The sequence below is a fragment of the Panthera uncia genome (assembly GCF_023721935.1).
Source record: "Panthera uncia isolate 11264 chromosome A3 unlocalized genomic scaffold, Puncia_PCG_1.0 HiC_scaffold_11, whole genome shotgun sequence".
Taxonomy (NCBI): Eukaryota; Metazoa; Chordata; class Mammalia; order Carnivora; family Felidae; genus Panthera; species Panthera uncia.
The window spans coordinates 29044001-29061902 of record NW_026057578.1 but is presented as its reverse complement, the minus strand read 5'-3'; the positions used below and the strand labels follow the sequence as shown (position 1 = coordinate 29061902).

At 50.3% G+C, this 17902-nt stretch overlaps 2 protein-coding genes across 2 annotated transcripts; both read right to left on the bottom strand.

Moving 5' to 3' along the window:
• Positions 1-11535: 11535 nt before the first annotated feature.
• On the bottom strand, positions 11536-13516 carry MRPS26 (mitochondrial ribosomal protein S26). The gene is made up of 4 exons (XM_049650068.1): positions 13269-13516; positions 13024-13170; positions 12807-12930; positions 11536-12054 (listed from the first exon to the last, which is right to left on the bottom strand). Exons 1-4 carry the CDS (start codon positions 13478-13480, stop codon positions 11920-11922), a joined length of 618 nt encoding a protein of 205 aa, XP_049506025.1. The 5' UTR covers positions 13481-13516; the 3' UTR covers positions 11536-11919.
• A 627-nt stretch (positions 13517-14143) lies between these two features.
• LOC125935981 (progonadoliberin-2) lies at positions 14144-15244 on the bottom strand. Its single transcript, XM_049649821.1, is given in 4 exon segments — positions 14144-14307; positions 14643-14726; positions 14729-14782; positions 14923-15244. Coding segments are annotated over 4 exon segments (456 nt in total). The 5' UTR covers positions 15077-15244.
• Between the last annotated feature and the right edge of the window lie 2658 nt (positions 15245-17902).

The window sequence follows — 17902 nt, the reverse complement described above, 5'->3', positions numbered from 1 at the left end:
TGGTGGGACATCCATCGTGCTGTATGAGGCGTCCGGTGGGTCCCTGCCGCTGTCGGGTCGGGCTCTCAGCAGTGACGGTAGCCAGGTCGGCGTTGGTGAGGGCAAGTCCGTGAGCTCGAGCACGCCCTCGGCCGCAATCCCCACCACCGTGACCACGTCGTTCTTGAGTCCAAGCAACAAGACGTGCGGTGGGAGGGGCTGAAGGGTGCCTGACATGTGCGGGCACGGAGTTACCTTACTCCCAGATTACTGACAGCCCACCTCTGCTGTAGGTCCTTTTGGTGAGCTTCCTAAAGAGATACAAATATTCCCCAACTTCAGGTCCGTTCTGAAGGTCCATCCACATACTCTCCCACAGGCCTCCGTGTTACCCCCACCTCCCCCATCACATTGCTGCTAAGCGCCAAGCCCCTTATCATGCAGCCAAGTCATCAGCTACTTGCCTGTCCCTAAGGGTGTCTGTAGTTCCAGGTAAAGCGGTTGTGATATTGCATCTCCAGGGCTGCTAGCTGGGGAAAGACATCTCCTTACTGTCCTTCAGGGCCACTCGTGAGCGAGACAGCAACACCACAGCCATCTGCCATCTGGATATGAGCTGTTTAAAAACAGGACTCTGTTTTCCTCCTCTTTGGTCAGTTGGCCACATAAGACTCCCCATGAGATCACAAATAGGACTTGAGGAAGGCGCATGCGTTCAGGGACAGTGCATCTGCCCCTGTCCCTGCTGCCATCTGCCCCACAGCGGGCCGCACATACATGAGGGAGCCCAACCGAGGGCAGACGAATCATCCAGACATAGACTCGTGGGCAGTAACAAGTATTTATTGTTTCAGACCATGAAGGTTTGGGGTGGTTTGTGATACAGAATAGGCTAACCGAAACCCACCTGGAGTGTCAGCATCAGGCAAACTCTGACAGGGCTGGGGGACTAGGGAATATCTGTTTTTCCAAGGGAGCTAGGGACTTGTCAAAAAGGGTTATAGCTTTGTTCTGAAACCTGAGGGACTTGTGACGTGAGATCTCACTGGAGCTTGCCACAGGCTTCCCCAGAATTCTGGTCCACGGGGGCATCTTAAGCATGAGGGGACTCTCTGGGTCACAGGTCTAAAAGGCAGAACTGCCTGCCATGCAGCTGGATGGCCCGTGGTGTCCTCTTGCCTTAGAAGACTCTCCGAGCCGGCAGTCGTTCTGGTTCGGGCACATGGGTCAGAACAGCATATTCAAGGGTGGCCAATGTGGACCCCAAAATCGAGAGGGTCACCATGCACTGTGTCCCCTTTTCAGGGGTAAAAGGCCCAAGGTATAGCAATTTGCCCGTCATCTTTTGGGGGTAGAAAGACCATCTGTTTTGCTGTTAACTATAAAAGCAACATACATATTTAGGGGCGCCCGGGTGGCTCACTCGGTTGAGCGACCGACTTCGGCTCAGGTCATGATCTCCTGGTTCGTGACTTCCAGCCCCGCACTGGGCTTGCTGCTGTCAGTCTGCTCTGGATCCTCTGTCCCCCTCTCATATGCCCCCCTTCCTGCTCATATGCTCTCTCTCTCATAATAAACAAACTTTAAAAAAATAACAAAACAAAAGCAACACACGTTTATACAAAGAGGATATTCATATGATGCCCTCTTTACCTTCGTGGCCAACAAATTTGTGCAGTCACTACGTCATCATGCCCTTGTGACGGAAAGTATTTTTCCTTCGCTTTTATTTACCAGAGTGAAATTTATATAAAGTGTACAAACCTGAGATGTACAGCTCAATGGATTTTTACCTATTTACACACTGTGAAAATAGCACAACGACCAGCACCCGCAGAGACCCCCGTGCACTCTCTTGTTCAATAGACCGAGAGCCTCTCCTCTAATGAGTATCGTAATTGGTTAGTTTTGCCTGGTTCCCAATCCATCTGGGTGTAATCATAGAGTATGTCCTGTCTTATGTCTGGCTTTCTCTGCTCGACATAATCTCCCGGAGATTCACCCACTGCTGTTACATACAGTCGTGGCTCAACTCTGTGTTATTGCTGGGTAGGGTTCAGTTGTACGAATATACTAGAAGCTGTTTACCCATTACTCTGTTGGTGGACTTTAGGGTTATTTTCAGTTTTTAGCTATTATGAATAGAGCTTCTATGAACAACCCTCTGTGTGTCTTTTGGCAGACGTATCATTTCTCTTGGGTATATACCTGTGGGTGGAATTGCCAGATTCAGGAGTTTTTGTATGTTTAGTTTTCCCTATCAGCACAGTGTGAGACATCTCTCTTACTTTTGACGACATGTCCCAACTTGCCCCAGACATAGGAGTCCCAGAAATGTCATTGACGTGGCAAGTCATTGGGTTTCCATGGGGTTATCTCTCACCGCCCCCCCCCCCCAACACACATATATTTTATAAAGGCACGAAGCTATATCCTGTTTCCTAGGTCCTACTTACGTCCTGACTGCCACAAGCTTTGGTTCTGATCAGAGGGCCACAGTGGAACTCTGGGTCCCTGGGGATTAGTGTACCCAGAAATTCCAGGAAGGTCTGGGTATTTTTCCTCCCCTACTCCAGTTACACAGGTAACTGGACTCTTTGGCAAACACTAGGAGGAAGATTTATAGTACAAACATGTAATGTTATTGTAGGGTTTTTCCTTTACCCAAGTGGCCCTGGTCTATGAATGAAGACAGGTCTGGTGACTGGGCAAGGGACTAGGATGCTATATTGCAGGGGTGCAGGTTGGGCCCCAATTCACCACAGACAGGGTATTTTGGCCATTTAGAGTGGGACCTTGGTGGGCTTCCTGATTATTTAAGACCTGGGAGACCCATGATAATTAGTACCTCCCAAAGATCCCCGTGAATCAAATCACTCTTATTAGCACAGCATACACACTCAACAAAGGGCTCATAGTCACAATCTGAAACTCCTACAAAATCAACTGAAAAAGACAAACGAGCCAAGAGAAAGCCACAAAAGAAGCTATACAATTATCCAGGGGCCCCTGGCTGGTTCAGTTGGAAAAGTGTGTGGCTTCTGATCTCAGGGTCATGGGTTTGAGCCCACGTTGAGCATAGAGATTACTTAAATAACCTTAAAATTTTTAAGAGAAGCGAAACAGTTGTCCAGTAAAAATGAAAAGGTACTTATCCCACTGGTTATCGGGGGTAAATTAAAATTAAAATCATCAGGAGATACATGCTCACAAGAATAGCTAGAATTTGGGGCACCTGGATGGCTCAGTTGGTTTAGTATCAGACTCTTGGTTTTGGCTCAGGTCACGATCTCACAATTTGTGAGTTCGAGCCCCACATTAGGCTCTGCGCTGGCCGGGGCACAGCCTGCTTGGGATTCTCTCTCTCTCTGCCCCTCCCCTGCTCTCTCTCTCTCTCTCTCTCTCAAAAACAAAAAAATAAACTTAAAAAAAAAAAAGAATAGCTAAAATTTAAAAGGCTAGCATTACCACGTGAATACAGAACAGCAGGAACCTTCATACACTGCTTGGTAGGGAACTACTTGGGAAATCTCCCTGTAGTGAGATTTCTAAAGCTGAACCTGTACCTACCACATGGCCCAGCAGTTCCACTCCAGAAACATACCTCTGAGCATCAAAAGACACATCCAAGGGTGCTTATCTTGGCGGCACTATTTGTAACAGCTCCAAACTGGAAACAGCCCCTGTGTCCATCAGCACCAAAGTGGACTAAATAAACTTACACAATAGCAATAAAGCAATGAAAAGAAACAAACTACTACTATGTGTGAAGACATCTCCCAGTCATGGTGTTACGTGGAAGGATGTATATGGATAGAAAGGTGTGATTTCATTTACATGAGGTTCAAACGGAGGCCCACTGAATTCCTTGTGCTGGGGAGGGGAAGGAGGGGAGAGGGGCTCCCATCAGGAGGTCTCGCTGGGGAAGGCACGAGAGATGCTTCTTGATCTGGTGTTGATTTTGCACTAGGCTTATTTTGTGAAAATTAGCAAAATATTTAAGATTTGTGCACTTTTAGGTATGTATATTTCAGTTAAAAAGTTTAAAGTAAGAAGTTTCTTGTTCTGAAGAAGAAGAAACACGCATACTTTGCCCTGACTCTCTCACTGAACGCTAGCATGCTATAATTTTGGACAAAATGCGTGGAGTGGCTACCTGAGGACTCTGAAATGTGAACGGTAGCAGGCAGGTGGGGAGGGAGACTGGAATACGAAGTTCCAGGGCACCAGTGGGTGAGCCGACCATGTTTTCCCCTCTAGTACTGTCCGGCCACAACTCAACGTGCGCACCAGTGTGGACAGAAATGATTCCGAAAGTCCTGTCTGGTCTGGGGAGTCAGGATATCGTCTCCTAAAGTCAGAGAGAGTGGGGAAGCTCCCTTTTTTCAGTCCTCACCGCCTGATGCTATGGCAGCAGAAACGACAGCAAAGGTGGAAGCAAAGCAAAAACAGCGGCGCCCAGACGGGCACTTAACCGTCTGCGGGAGGGGGATGCTTGTGACTGTCGCCCAGCATCGCGAGAGTACTGGATTGGGTATCGCTGGCCTGGGAAAAGAACAAAATTCAAAAGTCGACGTACGGTTTCTACTGAATGTATATTGCTTTTGTACCATTGTAAAGTCGAGCCATCCTGAGTCAAGTACTACAGCGGTCAAATTTTACATTTTTGAGGGTGCTGTCACTGTCTTGATAAGACTGCCCTCTGCTGGAGGTAAGGGGAGCTGCAGGGAAGATCTTGGCCTCTTCCAGAAATTCATTCCCAGTTTGACTGTATTTGGTATGTAATTCTTCTTGGCCCATGGTATGATTTGAGGTCGTTCTCTAGTTTAATTAAAAAAATAATACCACCCCCCCCAAATAATCACATTAAAAATGAGCAGAGGATGTGAATAGACATTTTTCCGAAGAAGATATACAGATGGCCAACAGACACATGAAAAGATGCTTAACATTACTCATCATCAGGGAAATGCAAATCAAACCATAGTGAGATATCACCTTACATCTGTCAGAATGGCTAGAATCAAAAAGACAAGAAATTACAAGTGTTGGCAAGGATGTGGGGGAAAAAAAGTAACACTCATGCACTGTTGGCAGGTATATAAATCAGTGCAGCCACTGTGGAAAACAGCACGGAGATTCCTCAAAAAATTAAAAATAGAACTGCGTATGAGCCAGCAATTCTACCACTGGTATTTACCCCTAGAAAACAAAACCACTAATTCAAAAAGATGCATGCACCCCTATGTTTATTGCAGCATTATTTACAATAGCCAAGACACGGAAGCAGTCCCAGGATCCATCGATAGATGAATGACTAAAGATGTAAGACACACACACACACACACACACACACACACACACACACCACTGGGATATTACTCAGCCATACAAAAGAACGAAATCTTGTCATTTGGGACAATATGAATGGACCTAGAGGGTATGATGCTAAGTGAAATAAATCAGAGACAGAAAGACAAATACCATATGATTTCACTTATAAGTGGAATCTTAAAAAAAAGACAAAACAAGCACCTGGGTGGCTCAGTCAGTTAAGTATCTGACTCTTGATTTGGCTCAGGTCATGATCTCACAGTTCATGGAACTGAGCCCCACGTTGGGCTCTGCAATGACAGTGGGGCGCCTCCTGGGGATTCTCTCTCTGCCCCTCCTTCACTCTCTCTCTAAATAAACTAAAAAAAAAAAAAAAAAAAAAAAAAATTAAAAAACAAAACAAAACACTCTTAAATACAGAGAACAAATTGGTAGATGCCAGAGGGGAGGTGGGTAGGGGGACGGGGAAAATAGATGAAGGGGAGTGGGAGGTACAAGCTTCCAGTTATGGAATGGATACATCACGAGGATGAAGGGTACAGCATAGGGAATACAGTCAATGATACTGCAGTAGCCTTGTATGGGGACAGACGGCAGGTACAGTTGCGGTGAGCACAGCATGATGTACAGAGTTGTTGGATCATCGAATCGTCCACCTGAAACTAATGTGACTTTGCGTGTCAACTATACTCAAATTAAAGCAAAAATAGCATTCAACATGTACTGAGCACTTACTGTGTTCCAGGCACTGAACTTAGCTTCACGTGAATGTCTCATTCAATTGCCACAACAATCTGATGGGTAGATACCAGTATTGTTCCTGTTTTACTTTTGAGGAAACAGACCCACAGAGACTAAGAGATGTTCCCAACGATACTTGAAGTATGAAGAGGGGGATCTGGGATTCAAGCCCAGGCAGATTGCACCAGGCCTGTAACCACTTGCAGCCTTGATTTATTCATATGGATTTCTGGATTGAAGCAGTGAGGGGGGCAATCAGGCAAACCATCTCCTATTTCTTGGAGAATTTTTTTTTTTTTTTTTTTTTTTACCAGATCTGATTTTATTTTCATTATAAACTCACAGGAGGGTCCAGGAAGCTAAGAGGTGTGACTCAAATGAGCTCAAGTCACCCCCAGATCAGTTGCACCTTAACAGCAGTTAGTATACATGCAAAGATCATCCAAAATCAAACACAGATTTAAATTTCACCAGGTCAGGAACTGAAATACTGGAAATTTGTTACTAAAAATTTTCTCTTAGGCTTTGAATGTTACAGGGAGCAACAAAATATCCAGAGGGGAAAAAAAACACGTGTCTCACACAAGGAAGTGACAGTCCCGACGAATGATGGTAAAAAAGGGGTATAGACAGCTGCTTTCAAAAATACACATTTCAATGATGATTTTTGCCAAATGTTAATTTGGAGATATTTTACACAAAACCCCTCTTGACAAATACAGTTTATACATTATTAGAAGTTGGAACTGAGCTATATTTGTTTTGGACAAAAATTACAAGTGTCAGAATGTTTTCAGATTGGAAACCAAGTGAGTGGGGCACCTGAGTGGCTCAGTCGGGTTAGGGTCCAACTTGGGCTCAGGTCATGATCTTGCGGTTTGTGGGTTCGAATCCGACATCCAGCTCTGTGCTGGCAAAGCCTGCTTGGGATTCTCTTTCTCCCTCTTCTCTTTCCCTCCCTGACTTGTGCTTTCTCTCTCTCTCTTAAAATTAATAAACTTAAAACAAAACAAAACAAAACCAAAGAACAAGGGAGTGACATATGGGATACCTGAATAGCTTAGCTGGTTGAGCATCTGACTCTTAACTTCAGCTCAGGTCATGATTCCAGGGTTGTGGGATTGAGCTCCTTGTTGGGCTCCGTGCTGAGCATGGAGCCTGCTTAAGATTCTCTCTCTTTCCCTTTGCCCCCTGCTTGAGCTCACTCTCTCAAATTAAAAAGAAAAAAAAAGAAAACAACAACCAAGCGATATAGTTATTAATAACTTTTACAGAATTTCAGAAAGTATAAATCCCTAATTGTCAAAATATATTACTGTCTCCAAGTTCATTTCACTTTTTTAAAATTTTATTTTTTTAAGTGATTCTTTTTTAAAAATAGTTATTTTACTTTCGAGAAGGACAAAGCGTGAGTGGGGGAGGGGCAGAGAGAGGGGAACAGAGGATCCCAAGCAGGGTACACGTCGACAGTGGTGGGCCAGATGAGGGGCTTGAACTCGTGAAACATGAAATCACGACCTGCAACATGAGGTCAGACACTCAACCAGCTGAGCTACCCAAGGTGCCCCTTAAAGTTATTTTTAAAAATGTTTATATATTTATTTTAAGAGAAAGAGACAGAAAGGGGGGGGGGAGGGGCAGAGAGAAAGGGAGAGAGAGAAAACCAAGCAGGCTCCATACCCAGCACAGAGCCCCAACACGGGGCTTGATCTCATGACCAAGAAGAGATCATGACCCGAACCAAAATCAAGAGCTGGACGCTCAACTGACTGAGCCATGCAGGTGACCCCATTTCACCTTATTTTTAAAAAGTCCCTGCAGGGGCGCTTGGGTGGCTCAGTTGGTTGAGTGGCCCACTTCAGCTAAGGTCACGATCTCATGGTTTGTGGGTTCGAGCCCCGTGTCAGGCTCTCTGCTGTCAGCATACAGCCTGCTTTGGATCCTCTGTCCCCTCCGTCTCTCTGCTTCTCTCTCACTCACGCGCTCTCTCAAAGTAAATCTAAAAATCTTTTTAAAGATTGAAAGAAAAAGTCCCTGCAGTACAATTCTGCAGAGCTCGCATTACATACTGTAAGTTGTGACAAACAGTGCCGCAAAGTTGTTCATCCATGATCCTCAGTTCCACAGGCGGCTGGAGGTCTGCACACCATATGCCCATACTTCCTTGCCAGCTGGCCTCCGTTAGGACAATAACCTAAAAGTCTCCGGCAAGGTTTGTTCTTGCGGCCAGAGGAAGGGTGAACCCACATTTCCCCTCAGCATCTGGGTCACCTCTTGCAGCCACAAGTGGCTCCTGCTTTCCTGCACGAGACTGCACTTCGACAGCAACAGCAGCAGGTCCGCCAGCACCAGCCCCCGTGGGCTTGGGGTCTGGCAGGATGGGCAAAGGTGCGGTAGCCATGACTGGCATCCACATGTCAAATTTCGTTTGTGTCTCAAACTCACAAGACCTTGACCACCCACCCGTAGGACATCACAGTGGCTATGGAATCCGTAGGCACAAAATCCCACTCCTGGACCATCTCTTTCCCCCAGGGGCCAGCAATGAAAAGAAAAAATAAGAGTGTGAAAGAGAACACAACTTCCCAGAGACTTTCAATCCCTTACCTGTGTTTTTACCCTCAGCAATGGGAAATGCCAAAGCATTTGTGGGTGATTATTGGCTCTGTGACCCACAGTGCCACTGTGGAGTACTGGTGAGGGTGGGGCCTATGCAGCTCTGACCTTATCACTTTACTGAGGCCTTGGAAGCAGAACTATGAATTGGACCCCATGTTTTGTTTCTTGACATGGATGTTCACTTTTATGGATTATACACTTACTTGCAGTGAGGAAATACTTATCAAAGCGACCAAGAGAAACGCTGGTCTCGGGATTTGGGGTTGTAAATATCGCTTTTGACTTCCTTCCTGGGAAGGCAAGGGAGTTGCAAGTTTGACTCTTCCTGCTGGAATCCAGAATTGCCTTATTTCAGCAGTCTGCAGGGCTTATTTCCCAGGGAGCTCTCTCACCTCTGCACTTGTCAGGAAAACCACCACAGGGTTAAGTTCCAGAGGGAGCCTCCCAACGATTTCAGGGAATATTGGATACCTGTAACTATATTCCACACAGAAAATTTGGAGTATACTGGAAAAATCTGGGGAATGACCTTAAGCTTGCTCAGGTCTAGCGTGGTATCCTTGATAGAAGAGATTAAGGCGGCACCCGGTGCCCATCCGTGTGGCAAATGCACTCTTCTCTTTTCCTGCCCACTCGGACTACCACAAGCAATTTGCCTTTACCTGGCAGCAGTATACCACTGCCACCCAGCCCAAGATGTGAGTAACTCTGCAGTTTTGTGGGCTTTTTGTTTTTAAGATTTTCTTTTTAAGTAATCTCTACACCCACCGTGGAGCTTGAATTTACAACCCCAAGATCAAGAGATCAAGAGTTGCACATCCTACTGAGTCAGGCACCCCAGTAAGTCCTAAAATTTGCTCAGCCTAATCCTCAAGACCTTGACCACCCACCCCAGGACATCTTGATGGTCCACTTCACTGATGTCACGTTGCTGATCTCGGAGAACTGGAAGGGGCAGTAATCCAGGTGTAAAACATTGATGCTTGCTTGGGGAGATAAGTCCTAGGGAAAAACTGGCCACCCAGCAAAGTTCCCCGGGGGGGGGGGGGTTGGCATACTTACTGCCACCCCCCACCCCCAGCCAAGTGAAACACAAATTGCACTTGCCCCTCAAACCACCCTCACTGCCCCACTGTGCACAGAGCATGGTAGGGAGGCAGGCCTCTTCAAATCTTGGCGAAAGCACTTACGTTTGGGTATTGTTACCCAAATGCATTTACTGGGTAGCCCTCAAATCTACTATGCTCAGGTGGGGCCTTGAGCAAGAGAAGATTCTCTAGGAGATCCAGGCTCACATTGTGTATAGCAGACCCAAGGCATATTTGGAACTTGAGGTAAAACTCAGAAGAGCCCCTGGTGTCTTTGAGGCCATCAGGTTAACTATCAGGGTTCTATTAGAGATTAGGCATTCTTCCGAGGGACACCACATAACTGCAGTCTGGACCAGGCAGGATACGATAACTTCCCTATGCACCTAATGACACTCTATGATCCATTAGATATAGGTACAGATGGGATTGGGCTTGATTTAACCTGAAGGTACCAGTAAGCTGCCTATCGGTGCCTATACCAGGAAGATGGGTGAAAAATAAAAACACCGAAGCTTGGTTTACAGGTGCTTCTGCATGACATACTGGCATCAGCAGTGAATGTTAAGGAATTACAGCCCCATGCAGGACCCTAAAGGACAGCTGCAGCCCAAGGGAAATAAGCAGCCCAAAGACAGAGCTTCAAGTGTGATACACTCTTCTCTGGTGAAGACAGACCGCTTGTGTCTGGATCCTGGTGCAGAAGGGCAGGGACTTAGCAAGAAGGAAACCAGATTTCCTCACACAGGCCATGTCCCATGTGACAGCTCACCAAAGGCTTCCACTGCAGGGGACCAGATGGTCCACTTCTTACCACAACAAAGCCCAAGGCTATGGGCACAGTTGTCAACCCATGGCCCACAGTGTGCACCCATCAGCTCTCACCTCAGAAGTTACACTGAGCACCTGAAATCAAGAACTGCACTGTCCTGTGCCTGGGCTCATTGCCAGGGAAAACATTAATCAGCCTGAGAAGGGAGGCCATTGCTGTCAGGGGTGCAAGGCCCTGATGGGAGCTGGGTACAAGGCGATATAACCACTGGCCCTCTGCTTATACCTCTATACCTGCTTCCTCACCTAAATGTTGAGGGATGGCTCATATTCCCTAAAACGCTATCATGTCTTAGGTGTTTCCAGATCGTCTCAGCAACATGGGAGCTGGGGAAAGAAACTAGGATTCTATTCATTTTCCTCTGGCGGTAACTGGGCAAGTTCAGCTGAATGGTGACAAAGGGGCACCAGCTCTGGCTCTGAGAAACATGAGGACTTGTGTCTGAATAGGGGCCATAAATCTGTATGTTCACTTATTCCACCTTGTGAACTTCAATTACAAGTATTTCTGGTACCTGTAGGGTTTGGTCCAAGTGCTTGATAAGCCATACTGACCTTGTAAAGGTCAACCAGTACCAATCTGGGGCATGGTCCAAGGAAGCTGGCAGTGCCAGGGTGCATGTGAGCCACTGAGGCCATGGGTAGAAAGAGCCACCAGAAGAAATGGGGTCTCCTCCTTGTCTTGTGTCTTGGGCACACCAGACCCTAGCAGCAAATCTCAGGGTCAGGCAGAAGCAGGTCTTTGGCTAGTGGTTAGCTTGTTTCTCAGGTACTGGGTGATACTTGATAATCTGGTTGGAGTCCTAACGCTCTAGATCAGGAGCTGACAAATTTCTTCTGTAAAAACCCATGTATAAAATATTTTAGACTTTGCAAGTCAAATGTCGCTGTTGCAACTACCCATTTCTGCCACTGTAGTGTGAAAGTAGTCAGTGAACGAGTGTAGCCGTGATCCAATAAAATTTATTTACAAAAATAGGCAGCGGGCCAAGTTGGGCCCAAGGACTGTAATTTCCCAACCAGTCTTTGATGACACTTAGTAGACGACCTGGCTGCCTGAGGGGACTATGATCCATTCTGCTTCTGTGAGATGGAAACCTCTAAGGTCTGGTGCTTTGCAGAGTTGTACATGGGTGTAGAACAGGGCATTGTGTATGGGAGTTTCTGACCAAGTGGTGGGTGCAGAGGCCAGAATGTGAGGGCCACACCAGAATAGGCTGAGCTTCCTTCTTCGTAAGAAACATCAACTGGTTTATTCCAGATCAGGCCCAACCCTCCTACCCCATACACACATGGTCCCTGGGTGGGCACTGTCCTTACTGGGCCCTTAAGAGCCCTTGTGCTGTGGCCTGACCACCAGGCCCTCTCTGGTGATGGCCCAGTTGTAGCTCTTCGGGGAGTCCAATGCTTCTTCCACCCGTGCCTCCAGGTTCTCTCGGGTGATGAAATTTTTTGCCTCCTCCTATTGTGAGAGAGAAGGCCAGCTGAATGGAAGTCTCCAGCACATGCCTGCTGCCTGCTGGCCTTTTGCCCACTAAGGGAGAGGCTCCAGCTCTCTTTGGATGGATGCTTGGAGCCTAGGACCTCTGTAGAGGAGGATCCCACTACAGCTACGATCCTGCGGACCTTCTAGTGGAAAAATATCAGGCAGCCTTACCACGTTCGTCTTTCTCAGATAAGAAATCGCACCAGTTGTGACAACCTCTGGACCTGCTAGGTGGAATCAGTTCCTCAATGTTGCCTCAATGTCCTTCTTAATCTCTCTCAAACTTGTCCTTCTCCTTCTGTTACTTTAATTCAGACCCCGTCCTTTGTTGCTGGATCACTCCTAACTGGTCTGCTTTTAAGCTTCATACCTGATATCCTAGCCTAGAACATAACTTCAACGACTTTATCTCCCGTAAGGCAAAATACGAATTCCTTGTGGAACCGGGGGTCCCTCCCAGATGCAGGCTTACCATCACCCAGGTACTTGAACACTTTCCAATGTCAACTCTTACTTCTGCGCCTGCCAGGCACTCTCCTCGCACGCCATATTTCCCAAATCCTCACCTACTTGCTAACTCTCAAGACTCAAGGCTGTTCGCTCTCTTTGCACGCAGCCAGTGCCCCATTTCGCGGCGCCCAGGACTCCGAGCGCGGCCCCCAGGACTCCGAGCGCGGCCCAGGCGGAGCTCCCGCCCTCTAGCCCCAGCCCCTGGAGACACGGCCCACCTGCAGCTGCAACGCTTCCTGCTCCTTGAGCTGCGCCCAGGCTTGTGCCTCTCGGGCCCGCCGGGCCTTCTCCTCCGCCTGCCGCTGCTCCTGCTCCTGCGCTTCCTGCCGCAGCCTCGCTAACCTGGGGTGGAGGGCAATAGGCAGAGACTCAGTGCGGCTGGATCTTCCCCGCGCCAGCCAGCCAGCGGCCCGCCCCGCCTCCCGGCCCACTCACCGCAGCTCGTGCAGCCGCTGGTTCTCCGCCTGGTTCCAGGCCATCAGGTCGCGGTGCTCAGTGGCTTCCTGCAGAGCCTTGCGCTCTGCCAGGACCCCGGCCCGGGCCTCGTGCATCTTCTTCCGCACCTCGGACACGAACTCAAGCCTGGGCGGAGACGCGCCAAAGTCGGCACCCTCTACGCCCGCCCGCTCGGACACACCGCCCACGGCGCCGACGCCCGCCTCCCCTTAAGTCGTACACACCTGAGGGCGCGCACCGTCTGGCGGTACTGCCGGTAACGCTCCGTCAGCACGAAGAACTCTACAGGATCCACCGCAGGCGGGGTCGTCACGCGCCCGAGCTTGGACTTGGCCGGCGGGTCATAGCGGGTCTTGCGGCCGCGAACCGGCTGCAGCAGCGGGGCCCAAGGCCCGCACGGGGGTCTCGCGCCCAGGACCCTCAGCGCGCGCAGCATAGCCCAGGATGCCGCGCGGCCGGCGCGCCGCAGGGCATCACGGGGACCGGAAGCGGGCGCGGGGCACCACGGGACTCGTAGTCCGCGGGCTCCGCCTCCCACCTCCTGGAGCCGGGTCGAGGGGAGCGCACCTGCCAACGTCTGCATCTACCCCTCAACGTCTGCGTCCGCCCCCGGCCCGCTGGCTCTGGCTTCGCCCTTTCTGCGAGGCCTGCCATGACCCGTCCCGTGTCCCTCCCGCCGGCGGGCCCGGCCCGCGTCCCTCCAGCCCCCCGCGCGGGGTAGGGTCTCAGCGCGGGTGGGCAAGGGAGGGGACGACTGAGAGATCTCGAGGCAGTAGCTTCAGGGAGTTCACATCGTTATCGGAGGGCTGCAGGGCGCGGCGCTCTAGGTTCGGTCTGCGCGGGGAGGAAGCGGGCATTTTAGCAGATGCCCTGGCAGCCCAGCTGCGACCTTGCCCGCCCCCTCTCCTCCCGACCTGTCCCCACGGAGCTGGACGTGGCCTTCTGGCGGACGCGCCTTGGCTGCTAGAGGACCCAGCGTGGGCGCTCTGTAGCTCCTTGGGTGTTGCCCACCCTTAACCTGGTATGTAAAAGCCTGAGCTCACACCGACTTAAACTCGGTGATAAGTTTTTGCCTTATGGGAATTTACCACTTTCTCCTTCAGTTAGCGCCCTCCTGGTGCACTTTAAAATAAATTTGCAAAATAGTAGTAATCCATCTCTGCACTCGGTCTTCTGCAATCACTAAGTCATTGCTAGTGCAGTGACCACCTGGTTCTGGGGCCCCTTCTATTAGTGTGAGTTCACATTCCTCATCTCTTCCCTCTGGGAGACACACTGGGTTCTCCTGATGATGAGAAAGAAGCCTAGAGGATCCCGCTACAGCTATGGTCTTACTTATGGAGGTTTTAAGCACAATTGTCTCCTCCTACTCCACTAATGACTTCGAATCTTTTACTTTAACATAAGTATCTTATCATAAATTGTTCCGAGAATTCTGGGAAATAGGAAGAATAGCAGATGGCATCTGGCTGTGTGCCTGAGGGTGCTTTGGCAGGGGGCGTCTCTGTGTTTTCTCATTACCCCCTCTTCTGTCCACATAGCCCAAGTCCTTGGCCATAATGGCCCCTGGTGGCCAATGCCTGGGCCTCTCTCTGTACTTACCAGCAGTGTCTGCACCAGGCGCTGCTTCCTGTGGAGGGACCACCAGCCTGTGGTTCTGGCCTCCCAGGGCACACTGTTCTAAGGGGAGCCAGGGCATCGTTTGGGAGGTTATGGGCAGCCTTGTCTGGTCTGCTTGCTGCAGTGCCCAGGACCCTTCCTCAGAAGGGAGCGGAGGCTGTGGCCTGCCCACTACCCCATCCCAGGCTCACGGTAGGTGAAGGAGCCCCACCCAGCACCTTCTTCCTCCCACTCAGGCTGGGGAGACCCTTAACCTACCTGGGAGCCTTGGGACATGCTGTGGGTGCTGGGGTGAGCTGGAAGCCCGCTTTCCTCTGGGGTACCAGCCCTGGGACCAGTGCTGAGCCTTCGAGTGTCCAGGGTGGGCAGTCAGCAGCAGCAGTAGCAGAAGGCCTAGCCTGCAGCCGGCCATGACAGGGCTGCTCCCACGGATAGTGGACAGCACTCAAGAAGGCGGATACTTCCATCCACACCTCCTTCCTTTTCTTCCAGGGTCCCCTTGGACAGCTGGCGCTTCAGGGGCAGCTTTAGTGGTTCCTAATGCCCTTCCCTCTTCTGCCACTGCTCCTCATCCCAGGAGTCCAGGGATCTGGACCCCGGAGGCTCCAGGCAGCTAGCCTTCTCCAGACCCCCACCCCCCACCCCCCCGGGCATAGAGGATTCCAGCCTTGCCAGCTGAGGGCCCTTCCTGGTCAGTCAGGCCTACCCCTCCTCCCGTCAGGGATTCCAGAAGTAGAAGGTTGGAAAAAGTAACAGAGACTCGGGTCAGGGGAGCCCTCCAAGAGATAGGCAGCAGTGTAGGGGCACTGGGGGCACCTGGTGCACAGCACCCTGCCTTTTCTCTGTGGTTTGCCATCTCTCTTCCATGGCAGTTGGGGATGTGGAATGGATGTGTGGTGGTGACAGGGGCAAGTGTTTTTACCCCTCGTCCCTCCCACACTAGAGGCAGCAGGCAAAGAAACAGTGCTGGGGAGAGAAAGGGAAAGGGCTCTTTTTGGGGCGTGATTCACGGGTAAGAGGGACTTGGGAGGGAGAAGAGGAACAGAGTGCCATACACCCAGGACAGACTGCCATCCAGGAGTCCCAGCCCTTGGGGGAAAGCAGCCTCTTCACTCACGGAGGGAAAGCTGTGGACGAGGCGGCTCCTTGAGGTGGCTCCTCCAGGTGACAGTGGGATCCCCAGGCAGTCAGCTCTGGGATTTATGGTGACTCCTCCCCCTGCTCCTGGTCCAGACTCCAGTGACGTCTCAATGAAGGGAGGGGGAGTAGCCTGCCACCCAACACTCTTCCCTTCCCAGTGCATGTTCCTAGCCACTGGCCCTGGGGTCACCAGACAGATTGCTCCCGCTCCGTCTTCCCAGGGATCTGAGGTGGTAGGACTGCTCCAGCCGGGCCACGCCCTGAAGAATCCTCCTCCCACTTCCCCCGGCTGCATCCTCAGGCTCCTGCCCTTAGGCCTACAAAGCCCTCAGTCTTCCCTGACCTGAAAAGGAAATTATGGCCTGGAGGCGGCAATGGCTGGGGACCTGTGTCCCACCTAGTTGGCAGCCTGAGTGGGGAGTCAGCAACCTGTGGAGAGGTCTGGGGGAGGCCATGGGGACCTAAGGGCTTGTTTGCTCAACTGTAAAAGGGGGTGGATGGAATGAACCTCATCCACACACCTGAGCACCAGGGCTGGGTCGCTCTAGATGGAGGTAGTTTTGGGTGGGGCTTCTCTCTCCTCCCTGCAGGCCCATGAGAGGGGGCTCAGCTCAGGGGGCAGTGCAGCATCTGTGGGCCTATGAGCAGGGGGTAGGAATAATCTTTCCTCTCAAGCTTCCAAGCCTTCCCCATCCTGTGCTCAACCCAAGACTATTCATGGAGTTTGGCACAGCTCACCTAGACACTTGAAACATGCCCCTGCCTCTCATTCTGTGTCAGCTCAACTTTCCACCACGGACCAGCTATTAGCTTTCCACCAGCTATTCGCCTGGAGCGGGGGCGGCGGGCAGAGGCCTGTTTACAGGGTTAATAGGCAATTTCCGCATTTGGGCTGAACAGCAAATGCAAGGGCCAGGGTCAGGCTTGGTGGCGTGGTGGCCAGTCATTAGGAGAGCAGGTGCGTCAAATCCGGAGGCAAAGATGGGGGAGGGGATGGCATAACAGGCACCAGTTATTCATGGGCGCCTGGACTTCAGCTTCCCATGCAGGAAGGCACACATCAATTTCCAAACAACGTGTGGATTGTATGTTCAGTGAAATTGTTTTGGAAAATACTTCGTTCCTATATGTGTTGGTTAACCAAGTAATTTTTAGGAAAAACATTTGTTTTATGGTTTAGTGAAAATGATTCCTTTGAGTTCAGTAAACTAGCTTAGTTCTGGTTTGGGTTTACAGAATGTTTTATTCAAAGTCCCTTGTGTTTATTTTAAAAGAGGAATGGGGAGCCTTTATTTTTTCTGTAGTTTGTTTGTGGTTTTTCCTAAAACATCCAAACCAGAACTAAGCTTCCCAAAGGATGCTCTTGTTCCTTTCTTTCTGGCCACATACATAGCTTTTCAGGAACGTTTGCTGTCCTCTTCCAGACTGTAGACTCTGGAATTGATCCTCATATCCCTCTCAGCAGGACACAGAAAGCCATGTGTTCACCACTGAGCAACTAATGCTCGGTCCTGAGGATAGGACTTCATTCCAGTCTGGGAACTGCTTGTAGCCGGCTGGGAAAGCAGAGGCATAGAGCAGCGTGCTCGGGTGCTGCTGGAGCACAGAGGGGCACAAAGCCCTGAGCAGATGGTCTGGATGAAGGATGACAGAGTTAGCTGGAGTCCGCACACAGGGCAGCAGCGGTGCTCCAATATAAGGAACAAAATGGAGAAGAGTCAACACAGGAACTGCCGGCAGGTCTGGATCTGTGGGCTAGGGGTGGAGGGAGGGAGGCGCAGAGAATGCTGGAAGGCTGGAGGAAGGGACCGAAGACTCTGGAGAGACAGGGTGAACCCCTGGGCATTGGGAGTGTGAGACAGGTGCCTGTGGGTCACCGCGTGCAGTCACGTGGCAGGAAGCCGACCTGGAGCTCAGGGTTGGAGAAGAGCTAAGGGGGCATAACCTACAGACCACAGGAATGGCCAGTCTCTGAAGAAGGAGAAAGGAGGAGCAGTGGCTCCAGAGTGAGGATAAAGTCAGAAGGGAGGAACTAGTGGACAGAGAGTGGATCCTCGGGAATTGGAAAGAAAGGAATCTGTGGGGATGAACTATGGAA

What these genes read in the sequence shown, in the direction of transcription:
- MRPS26 (XM_049650068.1), bottom strand. Translation starts at nt 13,480, where the DNA reads ATGCTGCGCGCGCTGAGGGTCCTGGGCGCGAGACCCCCGTGCGGGCCT. An exon ending in CAGACGGTGCGCGCCCTCAG is followed by an intron (nt 13,171 to 13,268) that starts GTGTGTACGACT and finishes GTCTCCGCCCAG; the next exon opens with GCTTGAGTTCGTGTCCGAGG. An exon ending in AGGAAGCGTTGCAGCTGCAG is followed by an intron (nt 12,055 to 12,806) that starts GTGGGCCGTGTC and finishes CTCTCACAATAG; the next exon opens with GAGGAGGCAAAAAATTTCAT.